Source organism: Manacus vitellinus, unplaced genomic scaffold, assembly GCF_001715985.3.
Source record: "Manacus vitellinus isolate BGI_N305 unplaced genomic scaffold, ASM171598v3 scaffold_46_pilon, whole genome shotgun sequence".
NCBI lineage: Eukaryota > Metazoa > Chordata > Aves > Passeriformes > Pipridae > Manacus > Manacus vitellinus.
In genome coordinates, this window is record NW_021940578.1 from 5,850,560 (window position 1) to 5,870,039 (window position 19,480).

The 19,480-nt window shown below is 48.5% G+C and overlaps 3 protein-coding genes across 4 annotated transcripts; 2 read left to right on the forward strand and 1 right to left on the reverse strand.

The window, feature by feature from the left end:
• Positions 1 to 840: 840 nt before the first annotated feature.
• Positions 841 to 7,178, forward strand: LOC103759265 (lysophosphatidic acid receptor 6-like). Its single transcript, XM_008925635.3, has 3 exons — positions 841 to 969; positions 2,690 to 3,930; positions 4,615 to 7,178. The coding sequence occupies exons 2-3, from the start codon at positions 2,841 to 2,843 to the stop codon at positions 4,629 to 4,631; spliced, it is 1,107 nt and encodes a 368-aa protein (XP_008923883.2). The 5' UTR covers positions 841 to 969; positions 2,690 to 2,840; the 3' UTR covers positions 4,632 to 7,178.
• Positions 5,790 to 15,492, reverse strand: INTS11 (integrator complex subunit 11). Of its 2 annotated transcripts, none has more exons than XM_018079486.1 (18): positions 15,412 to 15,492; positions 14,849 to 15,044; positions 14,093 to 14,190; positions 13,498 to 13,571; positions 13,048 to 13,276; positions 12,836 to 12,934; positions 12,635 to 12,669; positions 11,828 to 11,966; positions 10,885 to 10,949; positions 10,516 to 10,705; positions 9,754 to 9,837; positions 9,437 to 9,526; positions 8,784 to 8,946; positions 8,412 to 8,519; positions 7,855 to 7,916; positions 7,269 to 7,411; positions 6,733 to 6,862; positions 5,790 to 5,968 (listed from the first exon to the last, which is right to left on the reverse strand). In XM_018079486.1, exons 2-18 carry the CDS (start codon positions 14,874 to 14,876, stop codon positions 5,903 to 5,905), a joined length of 1,803 nt encoding a protein of 600 aa, XP_017934975.1. In that variant the 5' UTR covers positions 14,877 to 15,044; positions 15,412 to 15,492; the 3' UTR covers positions 5,790 to 5,902. The 2 variants fall into 2 exon arrangements, with proteins under 2 accessions (XP_017934975.1, XP_017934976.1); XM_018079487.1 differs by lacking the exon at positions 15,412 to 15,492 and adding an exon at positions 15,371 to 15,407 and having other exon boundaries at positions 5,848 to 5,968.
• A 192-nt stretch (positions 15,493 to 15,684) lies between these two features.
• On the forward strand, positions 15,685 to 17,160 carry CPTP (ceramide-1-phosphate transfer protein). The gene is made up of 2 exons (XM_018079537.3): positions 15,685 to 15,803; positions 16,440 to 17,160. Exons 1-2 carry the CDS (start codon positions 15,685 to 15,687, stop codon positions 16,951 to 16,953), a joined length of 633 nt encoding a protein of 210 aa, XP_017935026.1. The 3' UTR covers positions 16,954 to 17,160.
• The last annotated feature ends 2,320 nt before the right edge of the window (positions 17,161 to 19,480 follow it).

Here is a 19,480-nt window from a genome sequence, read left to right on the forward strand (position 1 = left end):
GATCTGCACTGTGGAAGGGCAGAGTTGGAGCTGCTCTGTTGCTCTTGTGGGACCTGTTTGTGCTTCCTGGCCCATCCTGGCTGGCTCAGGACAGGGAATTGGGGATGCTGAGCAGCCTGCAGGGGATTTGCCAGCACCAGCAGTGGGGCTTGTCCAGAGCTCTTTGTCCAAAGCTTTTCAGCCAGAGGTTTTCCTGGAAGGGAATGGCAGCATTCCTTTGCTCTTCCTCCCTGGAAGGGAATGGCAGCATTCCTTTGCTCTTCCTCCCTTCCAAGGGGCAGTGGGAGTGGATAAACAGTGTATTTTTCACTTGTAGGTTTTCCCCTCTCCCTTTTCAGGTTAGTAAGAGAGAAGTTCTGTTGGCAATGACTTTAAATGGTACTTTAAATTCTCCTAAATTCTTGTTCTGTCCCAGACCATGGATAAAGACCCAATTTTCTGTGGATCCAGCTCAGTTCACTCCCTTTTCCTTTGGTATTGTAAAGGCTGGAGGGCAGAGCAGAGCATCCTTTTGCTCATGTAGTGGCTCTCTTAATTTAACAGCATCTGGCCCATTTTGGAGGCCCATTTTTGGAGCAGGGGTACCTGATTCCAGAGAGGCAGGGATGGGATGGGATGGGATGGGATGGGATGGGATGGGATGGGATGGGATGACTGGAGGGGCCCAGGGGTGGCTTTGGGTGGGTGTTTTGTGCCTCCCTCATGCAGTGGGTGTTTGGGGAGAAGGAAAGCACCCCCTGGTGCTCTCTGCCCAGCTCTGGGGGGCACTTCCCTGCCGGGGCAGGGGCTCTGTCTTGCATGTGAGTGACAGGTCTTGGCTTCCTGTGGTTTCTCTCTGCAGAGCAGCGTGACAGAACTCACCACTGGGGTGTCAAAGCTCCCCACAGAAGAGCTGAGCAGGGACCTGGTGGCTCTGAGGACCTTGGAGAGGTCACTGAACTCACCCTGCAGCTTTTGCTCTGAGCTCTGGTAAGTTCTGTTTCTGACTAAATTTACTGTGAGTCTTTACAGGGCATAAACCCACTAAATGCTGGCACTGTTCGGGTGTTAACCAGGCCAAATTCTGCTGCAGGCTCAGGCACCACCACTTTTTACCATCACAGTGCAAAAATACCTGTCAGTGAGGTTTCTGCAGGTGTTTCCAAACTTCTGGTGGCAATAAAAACCTCGTTATCAAATGCACTGGCTGAGCAGCCCAGGGTCAGCTGCCCAGGCAGTAATTCAGGAGTAGATTCCCTGGCAAACTCTGCAGTTGGAACAAAGAACTACTGAGGGGTTTTTGCTTTGCTTTTTACATCCCAGAGCAGCTGTTAAAAGTAATCTAAAGGCACTGAATTAAAGGATATGCTCTTTTAGCATTAATAGATAATTTCTTTATGAGTCCAAATATTTTTTATGGCCATCATTAATACTTATTATCAGGGTTATTTAGCATTCTTTTACTTTTTGTATGGTTCCATTACTGGTTCCTTTCAGTTGATTCCATTTGGACATCCCATGGATGGGGAGATCTGTGTGTCTGATTGTTGCTTTAAAACCAGAAAAACCTCACAACTGACCAGAGTTTAAACACCTTGGGTTTTACATGAGAACATTTCTAATCATTTCATGAGCTCAAAACCCAGTGGGAACTTCAGTGTATGCTTTTGTGTGCTTGTAAATCAGATAACTCTGTACAGAAACAGAGGCTCAGTGGTGCTTTTTATTTGTCTGGAAGGAAAAGGAGGCTCAAAAAAAACCAAACAAACACCTGAACACAAAACAAACCAGTTGTGGGGATTTGATCAGACTCCATACTTTTAAAATGGTTTTTTAAATAAGTAAATCTGTCCACTCTCAGAATGGAAGGTGTAAAATGGGATCCTGTTTCGGGTGGGGAGGGATTTGAGGGATTTGTCTGGTGAGAAGCAGGAGCTCCTTGGTCTCCTTTCACCCTCCCTGTAAGGATTTTGTAGGTCTTACCCCTCCCCAGCTGCAGCCCCACACTCTGAACCTGCACAAGGGGGGTGTTCAGTGGCTCTTGATCTGCCAAACTCTGACATAAAGGTCATTTCCAGTCCTGAAGTCATGCCTGACTTGGTATTACTTCCCCCCCGTGTTTACAAACCCTCTGCTGTGAGGTGCCAGACCCGTGCAAGCAAACCTTGCCTGCTTTTTTTCTGCCTTTCTCGTGTTCCACCTACCTCTGGTGGCTTTGCCTTTGTGAGAAAAACAAGCGTGGGGAGGAAACGTGAATTCAGAGTTTCCTCTGGAAAGTACCCAACGACCTCTGTAGCTTTTGTGCTTTCAGTGCCTCGACTTTGGGAGCTTTTTTTGCATGTTGTGGTTGAGTTTAGTTTCTCAAGAAGCTGTGTTTAGTTTGCTTACTCAGATTTCTTTTCTATTTGATGGGAGCAGCACAGTTGGAGTGCAGTTTGTTGCCTGAGTGACATGAGTGACCTGGGTGAGGAGTCCTGCTTCTGCAGTGCCTCTTTGCCATATTCCAAACATATAAACCAGTCCTTTAGGCTCCCTTTGGTTTCTTTTCTGCCCACAGAGAAGGTTTAGGGTGCTGTAAATTCATCCCTTGTACACGAACATCAGCTGGCTCTGTTATTGTCACCTTGGGGTGATTTTAGTGCCAGTAAATACTGTCTACTGTGTAAACTCAAATGCTGGTGGTTTAAATGATTTATTTTTTCCCTTCTAGTGGCACTGCTTTCCATCTGAGCAGCTCTGAAGCACAGACCTCACCAGGCTGAACATCTGTGGTGCAGCTTTAGCTCTCGCTCACCGAGATGAACTAAAACTCCAGGACCTCCTGAGGGAAGGGATGGATTGAGGCTCCCAGCCCATGTTGGATGTCCTCCTCCTCTCCAGCAGAAACCATGGCAGGTGCTTCCTGGGCCTCCAACGAGACAGTTGCCAGCGGCAGCTCAGAGCTCTGGTTGGGAGCAGATTCCCTGGATCCCTTGTTCACCGTCACCTACAGCGTCGTCTTCGTGCTGGGGCTGGTGGGAAACGCCCTGGCCCTGGCCCTGCTGTCCTGCAGAGCGAGGCACACGTCCCACTCCTGCATTTACCTGATCAACCTGGCCCTGCTGGGCACCCTGTTCGTCTGCGTGCTGCCTTTCAAAATCCATTCCCACCTGCACGGGAGCAACTGGACCTTGGGGGCCGCTGCCTGTGGGATCACGGGGACCCTGTTCCACGTCCACATCCACCTCAGCATCGCCTTCTTCACCTGCCTCTGCGTGGACCGTTACGTGGCCGTGCTGCACCCCTTCGCCTACATCCAGCTCAGGGCCGGCCACTGCGTGCTGGTGGCCACGGCCCTGTGGGTGGTGGCCCTCGGCGTCACCGTCCCGCTTGTCCTCGCGGGCCCCCTCCACCAGCGGGGCGTGGGGAACACCACGGCCTGCCTGGAGAGCTTCCCCACGGGCAGCTGGACCTGGCGAGAGGCCCCTCACAGCGTCCTGGCCTTGCTGTTGGGGTCGGTGGTGCCATTTTCCCTCATCCTGGTGGGATTCCCGCTCGCGGCCTGCAGGATCTCCCGCGTGAGGCGCGGCGTGTCCCGGAGGAAGGCCCTGAGCACCATCTTCATCATCCTGGCCATCTGTGCCCTGTGCTTCCTCCCCTATCACCTCACCCACCTGCTGCACTTCTTGGGGAGGGTCCAGCTCATCCAGGACGAGTCGTTCTCCATCCTGATCCACGGGATGAGGAGGGTCAGCCTGGCCCTGGTGAGCCTCAGCTGCTGCCTCACCCCGCTCCTCTGCTACCACAGCTCTTCCAGCAAGCAGTGCCACTGCAACCTCAGGCTCAGGTTCAGGTCTAAAAAGGTGTTCACCATCTGTGACCGGAATTTCGGGGAGCCCTCCTGTGATTATAAACTCCAGCAGAGACGTGGGGGCAAAAAACCCAGAGGTGGAACCAGCTGGTTTGCTTCAAGTAAGTACAGGGGTGATCTTTCCAGCTGTTTCTTTACAAGCTAAGTTGTAAAACCTACTGGTTTTTGGTGTGGTGGCTGTTAAAGCAGTGGAAGGAAGTGCCCACCAGCTGTGGGTGTTGATCAGTCTCTGGGAGAGCTCTGTCTTCAGACAGACCTTCCCAGAACGTGCTGAAACCTGCTGTGTTCACAATGTTTTGAGCTTGTTCTGTTTAACTTTGGCCTTGGCAGACCACAGGGCTCTTTTCTGGGAAGCCGCACAGCCCAGGAAAGGGTCACCTGAAGGAAATCAGCCTCCTAATTGATAGAGGTGGATTCGGGCAGCCCTGCTTGGTTTTTTTTTCCCCTGTTTTGGAGGGATCTGGTGTGTTCTCCCTGGGTTCAAAGCCCACGTTCCACAGCCAAATAAGGGCTTCTCATCCTGACTTGGCTTCCTGAGGAATATTCCAGGACAGGCTTTCCTGGATTCAAGCTGGACATGGATTAATGGAAGTTTAGAAGGGAGCAGATCCCAGTATTTATCAGTCAGTGGTAAACAAGCTCCTCTCTGCAGTTCCTGGAGGAGCTGCCACAGCTCTTTGCACTGTGCAGTCCCCTTGAAATGTCAAAGCTCTCTCTTTTTCAGTCACATTTTGTGCTGTAAACACAACATCTGACCTCTCACCCCCTTTTTCTTGTATTAACAGACCCATGTGGCTTCTGAGAACTGCTGAGTTTTCCACCCCGCGAAACGTGAGACTGTGGAGAGAATTTTTCATCTGTGGGTGCTCTGAGGCACCAGAAAACCACAAGCCTGGCTGACAACCCGAGTTTACTTCAGAGGGATGAGGGTTTTTGGTGTAACAGATGCAGAGACTCGCTGCTCTGCTCCTTCCCCAGGCCACCCCAAAACTCTCTGTGTGCTCTTGGGCTCCGGGTACCAGGGCTGTGAGTAGCTGAGAGCAGCAGGGACACTGTCAGGGGCTTTGGTTAACAGGACAATGTGCTAAATCAGTATTTTAGCTTCCAAATGCAGCCTAAAATTCCTGTTGTAACCTGGCACATGCCCAGGTTCTGCTGGACTTGGAACAAGAACTGCCCTGGGCCTGGAGGGAGAGAGCAGGATTATTGTGGCAGAAGGCTTTGGGGGAATCAATGACAGTGTTTCTCTGTTTATTAATTTCTCTTTACTCAACCATGGATGGTGCAGCTTCTGCCCAAATTCAGCCACAGTTTTGCTTTTAGCTTGGAGGAGATTTTAAATACTGGTGAGAAAAATCTGCTCAAACTTTTCTAAAACAAGGAAAACGATTCCTGTGCTGTGTGGGCTTGGGGAGCCAAGTGCAAACCCCAGCACTGTGGAGGCAGGGGAGGCTCAGAGGGAGCATTAGCACAAATTAATCCTTCACCTTTCATGAGCCATTGCTATTTTTGTCCCATTTACAGACTATGGAAAATCCTCCCAGCACTGGAGGGGGACTGTTCTTATCAACTAAGCACAATCTTTATGCCCTGCATAAAGGAAGAAAATGTTATTAGAGGCTCCATGCAGGAGAGCAGCTTTCCTGGAGGCTTCTCAGCTGTCCCTGAGGGAAGGAGGGAGAATTAAATAAGTTTAGCAGCTTGATGATCAGCACATTTAGGGCTTTATTCTTTTACCTCCATTATCCTTTGCATTTTAATTGTTTCACTCAGCACTGCTGAGATTTTTAAGGGCACTGAGCTGCAGGGGGGAGGAACTCTGAGTGACTTTTGCTTTACTGTGTAAGCAACTCAAAGCTTGTTCCTCAGGACTGTTTAAAAACAGGTTGTCCCAACTCCCTGCACGGGTTTCCAAGGGGGAAGATCACAGTGCTGGTGACAGGCAGGCACTGGCACTGCAGTAACTGGACAAACACTGTAATTCTTTTATTAAAACAAACCAGGAAAAACCCATTGGCAAGGTAAACAAAATAAAATCTCCATCTCTGTAACCCCCTGTGCTCTGCCCTGCTCTCAGGATGTGCTCTGGGGCAGGCCCTTCTTCAGGAGGGAGGTGAGATAACTGCCCAGCTCTTCATCCTACAGAGGAGAAAGAGAAAGGGATGAAAGCAAAATCTTCTACTTGCCTGTCCCATCTGGGGCAGTAAATTCAACTCTGGTACCCAGAAATAGGTTGAAACAATTCTTGGACCCTGCAGGATCTAATGTTAGCTGTGTTCAAAAATGGAAACAGAGCCACAGCTGCCTTTCTGGGTGTTCCTCCCAAATACTGGTGTAAAACTCCCATTTCTCAAAGGAGGTGGCTGGACCTGAGGGGTCTCTTTTGAGGAAAATCATCATTTTTCTTGAAAGTAAGGAATAAAGAACCATTGACTGTGTTGCTTTGCCCCCAGAAGGCACTTCTTTGCTGTAAAGAAAGAATTTAATAACAGAGCCTGAGAAAGTGTCCTTTTGAAAGGAAGAAAACATAATGAAGATCTAATAAAACAGTGTTAAGATTACACATAGGCTTCAAGCAAGTAGAAAACTAAGAAATACAATTTAAAATACCTCCACACTCTGCATGGCAGTAGGGATACAGCTCAGTGTCCTCAAAACATAGAATTGTAATAATTAATTGTAATTAACTGTAATTACTCCAGCTCAGTGGTCCCAGAGAGCTCCTGTAAAGCCATTTGTACTAAACCCAAAATGGTGAAGAAAATGGCAGCAACTCAGCTCCTCCCCCAGTCAAACTCCTTCCAAACCAGAGGGAGGAAGGCTCAACACTTCCAGCCACCTCCAGCCCAGGACAGTTTTGGACTGAAAGGAGTTCAGAGCAGGAAGTCCTGGAGTGTTCCTACCTGGTAAGTCCAGGACACGAGCAGGACTTTGGTTCCCTGATCCTCTGAGTGTGCTGTGGCCTGGATAAGGATGGACTCCACGGTTATAGAGCCATCAGGGAGATGCTGCACGGAATAATCCTTCAGGACCCTGGTAAGAGAGGAAAAAAATGATTTATTTGAGAGGGAAATGCACCCAGGTGAAGGGTGGGTCACCCCTGCATCTTCACCCCAAACCCCAGCCTGTGGTTTACTCCTTTTCGCTGTGGCTGAGCCAGCACCTACTCCCCCCAAGGAGTCTCCCACTTCCCAAAGAAGGGGGAACAGGGATAACCCACAGCTTGGTGATTCTGCTGCTTGTATAATAGTGTAGGATTTCCTACAGAATTTATTTCTGGCCTTCATGACAGTTCTACCCCCAGTTCATCAGAGCAAAGCCCTGCTCAGGGACCCGCCAGCTGCCTGTAAGTTCTCCTGTTGTCAGCTCAAAGGAGGGGGCACCTGTGCTACCTGGATTAGGAATGATAAATTCAACTGTGAGGTAAGAAGGGCCTCACCCCTTGAGGTGGTTGTAGACCCGAAGCACCGTCTCGTGCTCCTTGCGCGGGTCCTGGATGTGGACGCGGCACGTGAAGCGCAGCTGATGCTCTGCCAGGCCCAGCTCCTTCAGGGCCTGCTCGGGGGAAACCAGCCTGAAACTCTGCAGAGAGAAGGGATAAATCCATGAAAATCCACTGCTTGGAGCTTTCTGCAGTTGCACTGCCCCTCTGTGGGCAGCTGCTCTCGGGTGTGTTCTGCACGCTTCCATCGCGCGTTGCCGTTTGTTCACCTTTTCCATCTCACTGCTGGGAGCATGAGGGGGTGATGGCAGTGGCAAAATGCCCACCTAAATAATCACACAAGCCCTTCATTTAACAAAACTGAAGTTGCCCTCTGGAAGCTGGTTTTATCCTCTTTAGCAGGGGAATGGTGTTTGAATACAAACGTGAGGTCGCAGAGGAAGAAATCCTCCCCTGGCGCCTTCTTTGTAAGAAACCAGAACTGCTTAAATCTTGATTTTGGCTCCTTGTGCACCCAGAACTCGTGTGTGAATTATAAAACATTCAGAGGACTCAAGACAGGCTTAAGAACACTTTTACTCACGTTATCCTTCATGAGTAACGTGCCGTGCATGAGCTTTGGCTTCTTGGCATCTGGTACAGGACCTAAACCAAGGCCAGGGGAAAGAAAAGACCAGTTAACAATGAGGTGCTGAATTTTCCCATTAAACAGCTGCTCTAGGACTCAACAGATGGAGCTCTGAGGCCCTCATGAGGTTCAGACACTAAAATTTTTCACCTTTCTCCTGCTAAGTGCATTCATGGTGCTCAACCATCATCAGAACTCCTGACACATAAGAAACCGTGTCTAGTTTACAACACAGAACAACTGCCTCTCTTCCCAGACCACATCCTGATTTGAGAGGGTTTACATTATTTTTTTTTTCAACTTGAGTTTATAAAAATAACTCCAGTTTTCCCAAACCTAGCTGGTAAAAGCACAGGTGAGTTTTTTGTTACCACAGTGAACGAACAACAAAGTGGCAAACAAGGCAGCGTGCCTGAGTTTGTTTTTAAACATTATTATATTTGCAGCATTCTGCCTCCTGCCAGCACAGGAGCAGGGCCTGAAAGAGGGAATTTTGTGGTTGGAAGAGTCACCTATTGCTGCTTCTCTCTTGAGGAGGCCCAGGGAGATGTCCACGGGGATGCAGGGGTTGGTGAAGATGGTGGTGGTCTCTCCGTTGGCGGGCATGTAACAGCTGACATCTGCAATGGGAGCAGCCCCTGTCAGGCCTGTGGCAGCAGGAAATGCTGCACCACAACCAAACCACTTCACTTCCAGTCCAAAGGACCGTTAAAATTAACTGGGCTTAGTTAACATGTTAATTAAGACGTTACAGGCATCAGTTTTTGAGGGTGTCTGTAAATTCCATCAGACCTAACCCTGCTGAGGGCCTGTGGATTAAATACGTGACCTTCAGTGCTCTGCTGCCATTCCCTGCTCAGCACCAACACCCAGGGGATACCTACGGAATTCCTGCTCTATTTTCTGCTTCAGGAACTCCATTTTCTTGGCTTCCCCGTGGACCAGGAGCACGTTCCGAGGCTCAGCCTGGCGGATGAGCTGCATGATCCCCTTGGCATCTGCGTGGGCACTGAAGGACATGTACTCCACCTGCATCTTCACTTCCAGCTGGGGAGGAGCAGAAAGCATGGGATTTGGGGATTGGGAATGGCTTTGGCTCACTACAGCTTGTATAACACACACAGGACAGACCCAGCCTCCTCTCTAGTTAAAGGAGGAAGGAGAACACCTAAATTGCCTTAAAGAAAATCTTTCAGTAACTTATGGCCTCAAATTCCCCAATGCCAAAACAAATCAATACTTAAGGACAAGTGGTATTTTATTATCCACATCTGCTTAAAAATGCAACATTTTTACCTATTTGACTCATGGGGCTTTGTTATTAAACATTATAAATGTACCCTATTAATGGCAGAAGACAACATGCTTGCCAAGGCAAAGAGGAAAAAAATGAGTCCAAGTTCAAAAAGAAAAAGAATTACTTTGAGGCATTTTCAGGGTTGGGTGCAGCCTAATCCATGGTGTGTAACTACCACCTTAAGTTTTGAAGGATTTGCCCCCAAATGACCCTTCCCTTGAATTGAAAAATCCAACTTACAATTTGTCTGCCCTCCATCTCCAGCTTGCGCTGCCCGCTGAGGATCTTGTGGCCCACAGTGCCCTGCACGCAGTACCCAGGCATGATCACCTGGGATGGAAAACCAGGAATGTCACCCAACTGCCCCTGCCCTGGGCCTGGCCCAGCTCTCAACATCCAAACCAGCCACAAATGCACAGTTTGGGTGAGCTCTGCCCCGGGCTGGGTCTGACAGAACTCGTGGCATTTAAACCCCAGAGGTTGAGGAAAAGCTCTCCTGCAACCTCTGCCCACTGGCACAGCAACAGAAAGCATCACTCAAGGAAACAGTTTCTTACCATATTCTTTTCATTCCCTGCCCACTTCCTGAAGATCTGAAGGGACTGTCCTGCGTGAAGCATTCCAGGGGTTGCAAACACCACCTGGAATTCAAAGATTATGCCGTGAATCATCACAGAAAAGGGTTTTTCCATTACTTATAATATATTAATGTTCTAAATCTGCACAGAAAATCCCCCCACGCCCATTACAGACACTCCATCAAATGGGGATTTTTGCTATTTTATTTTTTTCCCCACCTTGTCTAATTTTCACAGGAGCTGAACTGCTGTTTTAGGAAACACCTGTGAGCAGTGTCTGCTGAAAACTCTGAATGGTTTTATAATGATAACTAATAAACCAGTCAGAAATAAAACCAGCAATGCAAGACTGTGCTGTAAAGGATCTGTCACCTGAGTTACTTACAGAATACACTGTAAAGATGATGGTTTGAATCATGATGGTTCTATCAGATTCAGTTTGAATCCATCAGATGTGAATCAGATCTGAATCTATCAGATGTATCTGATTATCAGATCAGATCTATCAGATCTATAGATTATACAGAGATGCAAGTTTTTAATTTACTCTGGGCATTTTACTTTTACTAAAATAAAGACAGAAATATCTTTAACAGTTATAGAGATGGCTTGGCCACAAAAGGGTTTTAGGTGGGATTAACAGGGGAGAGGAGGCTTAGGCTGCCTGTTGATCCCAGACTGGTTAAAAGCAGCTCCCTGAGCCCCCAACTCTGCCCTGTTCCCTCCCTAACACCCACCTACCATGGGCCCTGGGTTGTCTGCAAAGGCCCTGTCGAAGGCTTTGATGTGTTTGAACTCAAACATGTTCCTCTGCACAAAGGTTTTCCGGATTTTCTGGTTAGTCCACGTGATGAAGAGCTTGTAATAATGGTTGGCCTTCTCTGTCAGTCCCGTGGAGAAGTAGATTGGAGCCTTCAAGTTCATCCTTTCCCTGTGGAAAGAAGTGTCCCACAGAGCTGTGAGGGCCAAAGTGGGATCCTGGCTATCCAGGCTGGAAGTCCAGAAGCTTCCTACCTTTACAAATATTCACCAGACACAGAAGGACCCCAGAAACCTGCCAGGAGCACAGAGGAGGACAAAGAGGTACCTGCACAGAGACACTGCACTCACCAGAAAGTTTCCAATAAAATGCAAAGTTCCTGGGCACGTCCAAGGGCAAAAACTGGGATAAGAACCTGCAAAATAGATGGGATTTAGTGTCTGTGAAACCCACACAGCATCAAATCACTGCAGAGGTGTTATTTCTGAACAAGTCCCTCAGTTCCCTCTCACTTTCTGATACTCTTTTCACTTCCCAGGAACATGTTGTGCAGTTTGGAATGAATGAAAGGCACTGCCACCCAACCAGCACCTCTCTGGGTGGGATGGAAATGTCTTCTTTATTAAACTACTTGCATCTTGGGAAGAAAGTAGTGCCTGAAAATAAGCAAGGCTGTGGGATCAGTTTTATTCCATCAGCTATTATCATCCCAACCTATAAAAATGACTGAAATGCCCACCCTGCTGATTCTAAAAGGTTTTTTTTTTTCCTGATAATTATATTTTTACTTTTGTATAAAATGAGAAGTTTCAAGCTCTGCAAAGGAGCTTTGCAGTTTTCCATTTCCACTGCTACTTCATAACACAAACACACACAAACACACACACACACATAAACCTAAATAAATAAAACTAAGATACAATAAACAAAACAAAAACTGACTAACTAAATAAATAAACAAAATAAATAAACAAAACTAAAGAAATACAAATAAAACTGAAGAAATACAAATAAAACTGAAGAAATACAAATAAAACTGAAGAAATACGAATAAAGCTGAAGAAATACAAATAAAGCTGAAGAAATACAAATAAAACTGAAGAAATACAAATAAAACTGAAGAAATACCTAAGAAAAGCACATATAAAGAAGTTATGGGTCACAGTTACCACTATCCCAGCTACCAGCCTGGGTGAGACCCCACTGTGCACACACTGTTCTCTCCTGGGTAACAGGAAACCAAATTGTTGAGAGCAACAATTCTGGCATTATTTGTGGAGATGGCCACTGTACCTTCCCTCCTCTTTCCACAGTCTCATGGACTTTCTTGAGGAAGTCTCTCTCCCTGCAGCGTTTGGAGTCTCGGATGGTCGTGGCGTAGGTGGACTCGCTGATGAGCAGATCCGGGCGACACTTATCGATCCAGGCAGCCCTGGAGGAAGGGGATGGAAGGAAAATCCAATTAGGAGCTGGCATTAATGACCTGCAGCTCTCAATATCACTGCCTCCCCATGTGCAGACAGGAAACAGGAGCACGGCTGTGCCTTGGCCTGCCTGAAGTCACTGCGAATTCTGTGGCAGCATCAGATCATAGAGGAACCTCTAACCACAGAGGAACCTCTCTGCAGGCACAGCTCCTTTAAATTAACCCAGCTCAAAACAGACACTACAGACCTTGAAAAGCAATACTGATCCAGTCTATTACCTGTGCGAAACATGAGTACTACAAATCTCTCACATATGCTAGGAAAAATAAAATGAGTGTTAAAGTTTGTGACTCGAACTCTCGTAGGAATTAAAAGCATGGAGAAGGCACCATGAACTAACAGTTCAAACACTGAAGTCCAATTATTACACAGCCTTAAAAATAGATTAGTATGAGTTAAGATTCACAGAACAGATTAATATGAAAAGAAGATTACATTAAGGTCTATCTGTCAGAATCAATGTAAACCCCGTTCACCCTCACAATTGAAAATTGCATTTATCTTTCCATCATTAAATGTTCCAGTCTCCTAAGAAAGAATCAAAGCTGATAAGCCCCTATTAACAATCTGTGCTGGAATCTTCCTGTCAGAAATATTTACAAGCCATACTCACCCCAAGTGTCTGTCTGGTGTCATGTTATAATCACCCTGATGGAAGAAGAGAAACCCATTAATATTCTCAAGGCAACAGGACAGGCCATTAAGAGGTGATGTAGTGACCTAGAAATATTGCTGTGCATATATATATATATATAAATATCTATATATAATGTCTATGTAAGAGACAAATGTGTATAAATCTGTGCATACTCACAGTGTACACAACTGACTCACATCCAACCTTGATCTGGAACATGGCAGCTCCAAGGACATGGCCTGCATAGTATGCCTTGATCTCCAGCTCCTCATCCACCTGCCCCACCAGGCAAACACTCCATTAGTGCCAGCATTTCCAAATAAAACTGCCTGTTGCCTTCTGCAACAACCCCTGGTGTGATCAAAAAGTACCCAGAACTGAGCCTTTACCTGCACTGTCTGGTGAAGGTGCACAGCCACCACCTTTTTCATGCAATCTTTAATCATCTGGGAAGTGAAGAAGTTGGTTTCCCCTTTCTTGTCCACAGTTATTTTCCTGTAGTCCTCCAGGAGGATGGGGCAGATGGCCTTGGTGGGGTGTGTCATGTAGATGGGCCCATCATAACCCACCATCTCACTGAAATAGGGCAACGCTCCACAATGGTCCAAGTGGAAATGGCTGCAAAAAAAACCCCCACAAAGAATAAAGGAGGTGTTGCATGGAATTCAGCCTGGCTGGTGCTCTCACATCTTGCTTCTGATTTTTAAAGCTCTGCATGGCACAGGGTAACCAGTCAAAATATGAGTGAGGGACCTGGAACGTGTTTGGGTTGCAAGGGGCAGCATAACAAAGCATTCCCATTTCCCACTGGGCCTGTGACAGGGAAGGAGCTGCCTCACCTGATGATCACACAGTCCAGGAAGTCAGTCAGCCTCCCATTCTGGGTGATGTAGGAAAAGTCAGGGAAGCGCCTCTGCGGACATGGAAAAACAGGGAATCCATCAGGACACAAAGCCAGGCAATGCTGCATCACTGATCCAACAAAACAACAGAGGGAGGGACCTTGGAACACTGGGAATGTGCAGAAAGAGTCAGAGGGGAAAGGAGGGGAGAGCTGCCAGGGGACAGACAGGGAACTGGCCTTGGGTAAAGAAGAATCTTCCCCCAGAGGGTGGCTGGCACTGAACAGGCTCCCCAGGGCAGTGGGCACAGCCCCAAAGTTGCCAGAGCTCCAGGAGGGTTTGGACAACACTCTGAGGGACAAGGTAGGACTGTTGGGGTGTCTGTTCAGGGCCAGGAGCTGGACTGATGGTCCTTGGGGGTCCCTTCCAAGCTCAGATATTCCATGATTCCATACACACGCCTACACACAGCCCTGTGTCACAGGAGATGAGCCAGGCAACGTTCAAGGAAAAATTACCAGAGTGGAACAGTCCTGCTGGGAAGGGCCAGGACACGTCCCCTCACCCCATTCCTGCTCCCCACTGCACTCACATCATCGTTGTAGCCCATGTGCATCCCACAGTCCAGCATCACGTTCTTCCCAGCGATGGACACGAGGATACAGCTCCGTCCCACATCCTGCCCAGCCCCTGGGCACAGGGAAAAGGCAAGTAAAACATCTCTGGGAACGTTTACAATCCTTTCAAAAGAGAAGCACTTAAAGGTCTGCACAAACTTCCTGCAACTTGAAGCTACAGTTTTGAGTAAAACCAAAATAATCCTTTATCTGGAAAGGATTAACATGAACCTCAGTTCCCTCTGGTGCTCTGCCCTCAGTGGAAGCTTCATTAAGCTTTAATTAAGTCCACATCAAGTCCAAAAATTATCCATCAGGATAAGGCAGTTCCCCTGCCCAGCACATCCTGTTCCCTCTCAGCACAGAAACAGTGTCTGTGCAACCAATAAAAACAGATTAAAAAAAGAAAGGAAAGAGAAAGATTTGCTTCCCGTGGCTCTTTACCACAGTAAGTGAACTAATGCTTTACCTCCACTGTACAATCCTACGGTGCCTTTACCAGAACACGTTAATTAATTCTCTAATCAAATGAATTATGACTGTTCAGAGTCTTATTTGCTTGAAAGGCACACAGAGGGCAGTGAGAAAACAAGAAGCTGCCAAGAACCACAACTGTCCCACATGTTACAGGTGCCACCAAGGCCAGTTTTCTGTGCCAACCCGACACACCTCACCCTCAATTCTAAATCCCACAGCGTTTGTGTTTCAGGTTGGTTTTGGACTGGACTTACCCAAGGGGGTGACTTTGATCTCAGGCATTTTAGCAGAGCCCAGACCCCAAACTGCACAGGGAATCACTCCAGACGCTGCTCAGGGAGGGGCACGGGAAGAGAAGATCTCGCCGGTTTTGCAGGAGCCATTTCGACTGTTTGGCACAAGAGGGGGAAAGTATCTGGCACAACACTCGGGCAGAGGCCAAACTCTCTTCTGGAGAAGGGGAAAAGAGACAGGAAAGGAGTCAGATGATAAACAAATTGTAGAAACTCGGCCCTGCCCAGGTTCGATATCCATCCCCATCGCTGGGAGTTGGAAAAAACACACACAGAGACACACAAAACACACAAAACCGAACACAAACTCACACATAAACACATGAAAACCACACAAAACCAAACCCACGCACAGAAACACACAAAAAACACACAGAGACATGCAAACGCACAAAACCAAACCCAAGCACGGGCAGAAACACACAAAACCAAACCCACACACACATAAACACACATAATGGTACAAGACCACACAAAACTCACCAAAAACCACACAGAACCACGCAGAAACCACCCAAACCCACCCAAACCCCGCGGCCGCCGCACTCCCGGCCCTCTGCCCTGACGCCGCCACACTGCGCCTGCGCCGCCACCGCCCCGGCAGCGCGCGTTCCCTGCGCCGCACCCAGCGTGGATTGTCGCGCCGCTGTCACGCACCACAGACGCTGATTGGTCCTGTCCGAGCCGCAGTGACGCATCGTAACTCGATTGGCTCGCTGGCAGAGCGCGGAGTCGGACCGCGCGCGGATTGGCCACCCCAGGGGGGCGGAAGGAGGAGGAGGAGGCGGCGCGGGGCGATGGCGGCCGCGGGCGCGTTCAGCCTCAGGGAGGTTCTGGACGCCTTCCGGGGGTGCGTGACCGAGCGGCAGGAGGTGCTGCTGGAGCCCTACCTGAGCGGCTGGTGGGGGCTCATCCGGTGAGTGCCCCCCGCGCACAGCGACTTTGGACGGGAGAGGGGAGTGACAGCGCACGGGGCGTCAGTGGCGGGTCAGCTGCTCCTTGAGGCGGGTGGGAACGTCAAAGAATTACAGTGTTAGGGCAGGAAGGGAGCTCCCACGGGGAAAAAAAGTGGTTTCTGGGGATGGATATCTGTGCGCAGCCCTGCGGCCTCCGGGGTAAGGAGGATGCGAGTCCAGAGGAGGGCACAGAGATGCTCCAAGGGCTGGCTCCAGAGCAGAGGGGCTGGGGGGGTTCACCTGGAGGAGAGAAGGCTCCAGGAAGACCCGAGAGCCCCTTCCAGGGCCTAAAGGGGCTCCAGGAGAGCTGGAGAGGGACTTGGGACAAGGGATGGAGGGATAGGAAACAGCAAATGGCTTCCCATTGCCAGAGGGCAGGGTTGGATGGGAGATTGGGAAGGAATTCTTCCTTCCTGGCACAGGTTGCCCAGAGAAGCTGTGGCTGCCCCTGGATCCCTGGAAGTGTCCAAGGCCAGGTTGGACGGGCTTTGGAGCCACCTGGGATAGTGGAAGGTGACCTTACCCTAACCCTGCCCATGGATGCTCTTTAAGGTCCCTTCCATCCCAAACCATTCCGTAATTCCATGGTCCCCCAGGTTCCTGCAGAGCCTCGGCGCCGTCTTCGGCTTCATCTCCAAGGACGCCGTTGCCAAGGTGCAGATCATGGAGCGGCACCGCCGGGGGGAGCAGGGGCAGCACTACGAGTCCCTGCAGTCCATGGTGGAATTCGAGCTGTCCCGGGGGCCGGCGGAGCTGCGGGGCCGCCCCGACTCCGGGTGCCGGACGGTGCTGCGGCTGCACCGCGCCCTGCTCTGGCTGCAGCTCTTCCTGGAGGGGCTGCGCACGGGCCACAGGGATTCCCGGACCTCCACCATCTGCACGGACTCCTACAACGCCTCGCTGGCCAAACACCACCCCTGGGTGGTCCGCAAGGCCGCCACGCTGGCCTTCTGTGCCCTGCCCTCCCGGGATGCCTTCCTGGAGGTCATGAACGTGGGGCCCCCCGAGCAGGCTGTGGACATGCTGGGGGAGGCCCTTCCCTACATCCAGAGTGTCTATGGCATCACCCAGGAGCTCTTTGCCCAGCACAGCCTGCTGGACCTGCCCTGACAGGAGGGGGCACATCCCAGCAGGACTGGGGTGGAAATCAAGGGTTTCTCTGGCTCTCTGCCCGTGGGCACCTCCCCTTTCCCCTTCCCACTTAGCCAAGCTACTCTGGGTGCCTCACCTTACAAAACATATACCAGGGGTTTTTATATCTATTTATGTGATACATATAAAACACATATCATACATGTATTTTATATCTGTGTCAGTGTCAGGCTTAAGGATTTCCTTTCCCTTCCCAGCAGGGATCTGACCACTTAGCCAAGCTATTCAGGGTGCCTCACCTTGGAACAGAGAAATATGAACCAGGGTTTTTTATATCTATGTATGTTATATATAGATACATGTATGAAATGTATTTTATATCTTAGTGGGGAGCTCTACAGTAAGAAAAAAAACCCCCACAGCAGCAGGAGCTTTAAGGATTTCCTTTCCCTCTCCAGCAGGGAGCTGACCACTTAACCAAGCTATTCAGGGTGCCTCACCTTAGAACAGAAAAAGATGTACCAGGTTTTTTACATCTATTTATGTTATACATATAAAACACATATCCTGCATGTATTTTATGTCTATGTCAGAGTGTGTGTGGAGCTTGACACTAAGGAAAAAAAAACCCACAGCAGTATGAGCTTAAGGATTTCCTTTCCCTTCCCAGCAGGGAACTGGCCAAGCTATTCAGGGAGACAGAAAAAAGATGCTCCAGGGTTTTTTTCTATCTATGTGTGTTGTACATATATACATGTATGATCTGTATTTTATATCTATGTCAGTGTGTGTGTAGACCTTGAGACTAAGAAGAGAACTCACAGCACTATGAGCTGCTTAAGGGATTTCTTTTTTTGTTCCTGGAGTCACCTCCAGCTCTCCAGGAAGGCTGGGAGGGGAGGTGGTTTCTTTTTAAAGCCAAACTCTGCAATTCAGCAGCTTCTGTGCATTTACACCACTAGTTGTGGCCTTGTGTGACACGAGGTGGAGTCTGAACACATTTACACTCGACTTGATCTCCCCTGGCCACTTGTGTTTATCAGCTTCATTGCATCTGGGGGGTTTTGGGGAGTTTTTAACCTTGAGAATATAACTCTGAGTGAAGGATGTGTGGTCACATCCCCACCTGAGCACTGCTGCTAATCCTGTGTCCCCCAGAGCTGAAGGAGCTGGGGGTGGATGTCCCAGACCCCCTCAGCAGCACCTCCTGTGCCCTTCCCCTGCCCATTAAATCCATGCTCTTTGCACTTGGCATGTGGACCAATTCCTAATCTGTGTCCAGCCCAGGCTGCAGACTGCACCTGAGCTGGGTTCCAGCTGTGCTTCTACGTTGTGTGCTCATGTGGTGGTGTTTTTTTTTGGTTAATGAATGTGTTAAATGCCTACAAAAACGATTTCTCTCACTGGGGAGAAATCCACACTTGTACTGTAAATCACTACATGGCTTCTACTGCAAATCACTGTAATAGCCAAAGGATGCAAATGGAATTTACTGAGCTTCTGGAAAGCTGAGAAAGCACTACATGTTTAGTCCAGGGTGATGTGAATGTTTGGGGGAGGAGGGGGAACCTCACAAGCTGTACCATGTTCTGATTGTGTCTTTTGGGCATAATGTAACACTGTGTGATCCAGCACATCACTGTTACCTCATGGAAACTGGATTAACTGGACATAAAATTACGTGAATAATGTGCTTCTGAGGAGTGTCCTTTATGGGAATGTGCTCTGGGATTGTGGGGTTGGAAGGTCTTACACTGTTATCTACTCTGATCTTCTCTCACTGGCAGAGTCTGTTTCATTTACCTGGAGATCAAGTTGAGCTTTTTAAAAGAAGTCACATATTTAAACCTATCACTTAAATATTCCATTAAAGGGAAAGTATCCTTAACAATATGTCTGTACAAACATACCTATATATAACACAGCTACAACTGTTGCTTGCCTGAACTCCTGGTGTATTTAACTCTCCACAATGTATTTGCTTCTCCTCATTCAAGGGAAATATTGCAGCCTTGGGGCATCACTGGTGCAACTTGGTGCATCAGTTTTATAATACAGTATAAATATATAATAAACCAATAAAATGCAGTAAACTGAACTTTTCATTCAGAGCTATCCTGTGTGCTGAAATTCAAACCTGACAGGAGAAATGCAAGCCATGATCCAGCCTAAATTGCTACGCTGTGAACTTGTACCTAAACCTGAAGTTTTTCAACTGAAATCAATATCATAGCTCAGTGTGAGGAAAAAAAATTCAACCAGCCAGTAAAAACTTCCTAAAAAATAACAAGCACCAACCTTGTGACCCAGGACTGGCCTTCTCCAGGTAAATTCCTGTGATGCCCTGAGGAAGAGCTGGTTATCTCCACCGTGGGGTGACCCTGAATTTGAAAAATATATAAATAAAAATTACTGCTGTGTAAACCTCTTACAAAGAGGTTTTACAAAAATCAGAGTGGGGCGCCTGAGTTTTTTACCACCTATCCCAGAGGAAGCCCCCAATTTCCAGAGCTGGGCCAAAAGAATTTGGTAATTCACTCTGAGC

Coding starts and splice junctions, on each gene's coding strand:
- INTS11 (XM_018079486.1), bottom strand. CDS start 14,876: ATGCCTGAGATCAAAGTCACCCCCTTGG. Junction 8,947..9,436: donor AGATGGAGGGCAGACAAATT/GTAAGTTGGATT, acceptor GCTCCTCCCCAG/CTGGAAGTGAAGATGCAGGT. Junction 5,969..6,732: donor TCGTGTCCTGGACTTACCAG/GTAGGAACACTC, acceptor TCTCCTCTGTAG/GATGAAGAGCTGGGCAGTTA.
- LOC103759265 (XM_008925635.3), top strand. CDS start 2,841: ATGTCCTCCTCCTCTCCAGCAGAAACCATGGCAGGTGCTTCCTGGGCC.
- CPTP (XM_018079537.3), top strand. CDS start 15,685: ATGGCGGCCGCGGGCGCGTTCAGCCTCAGGGAGGTTCTGGACGCCTTC. Junction 15,804..16,439: donor GGCTGGTGGGGGCTCATCCG/GTGAGTGCCCCC, acceptor ATGGTCCCCCAG/GTTCCTGCAGAGCCTCGGCG.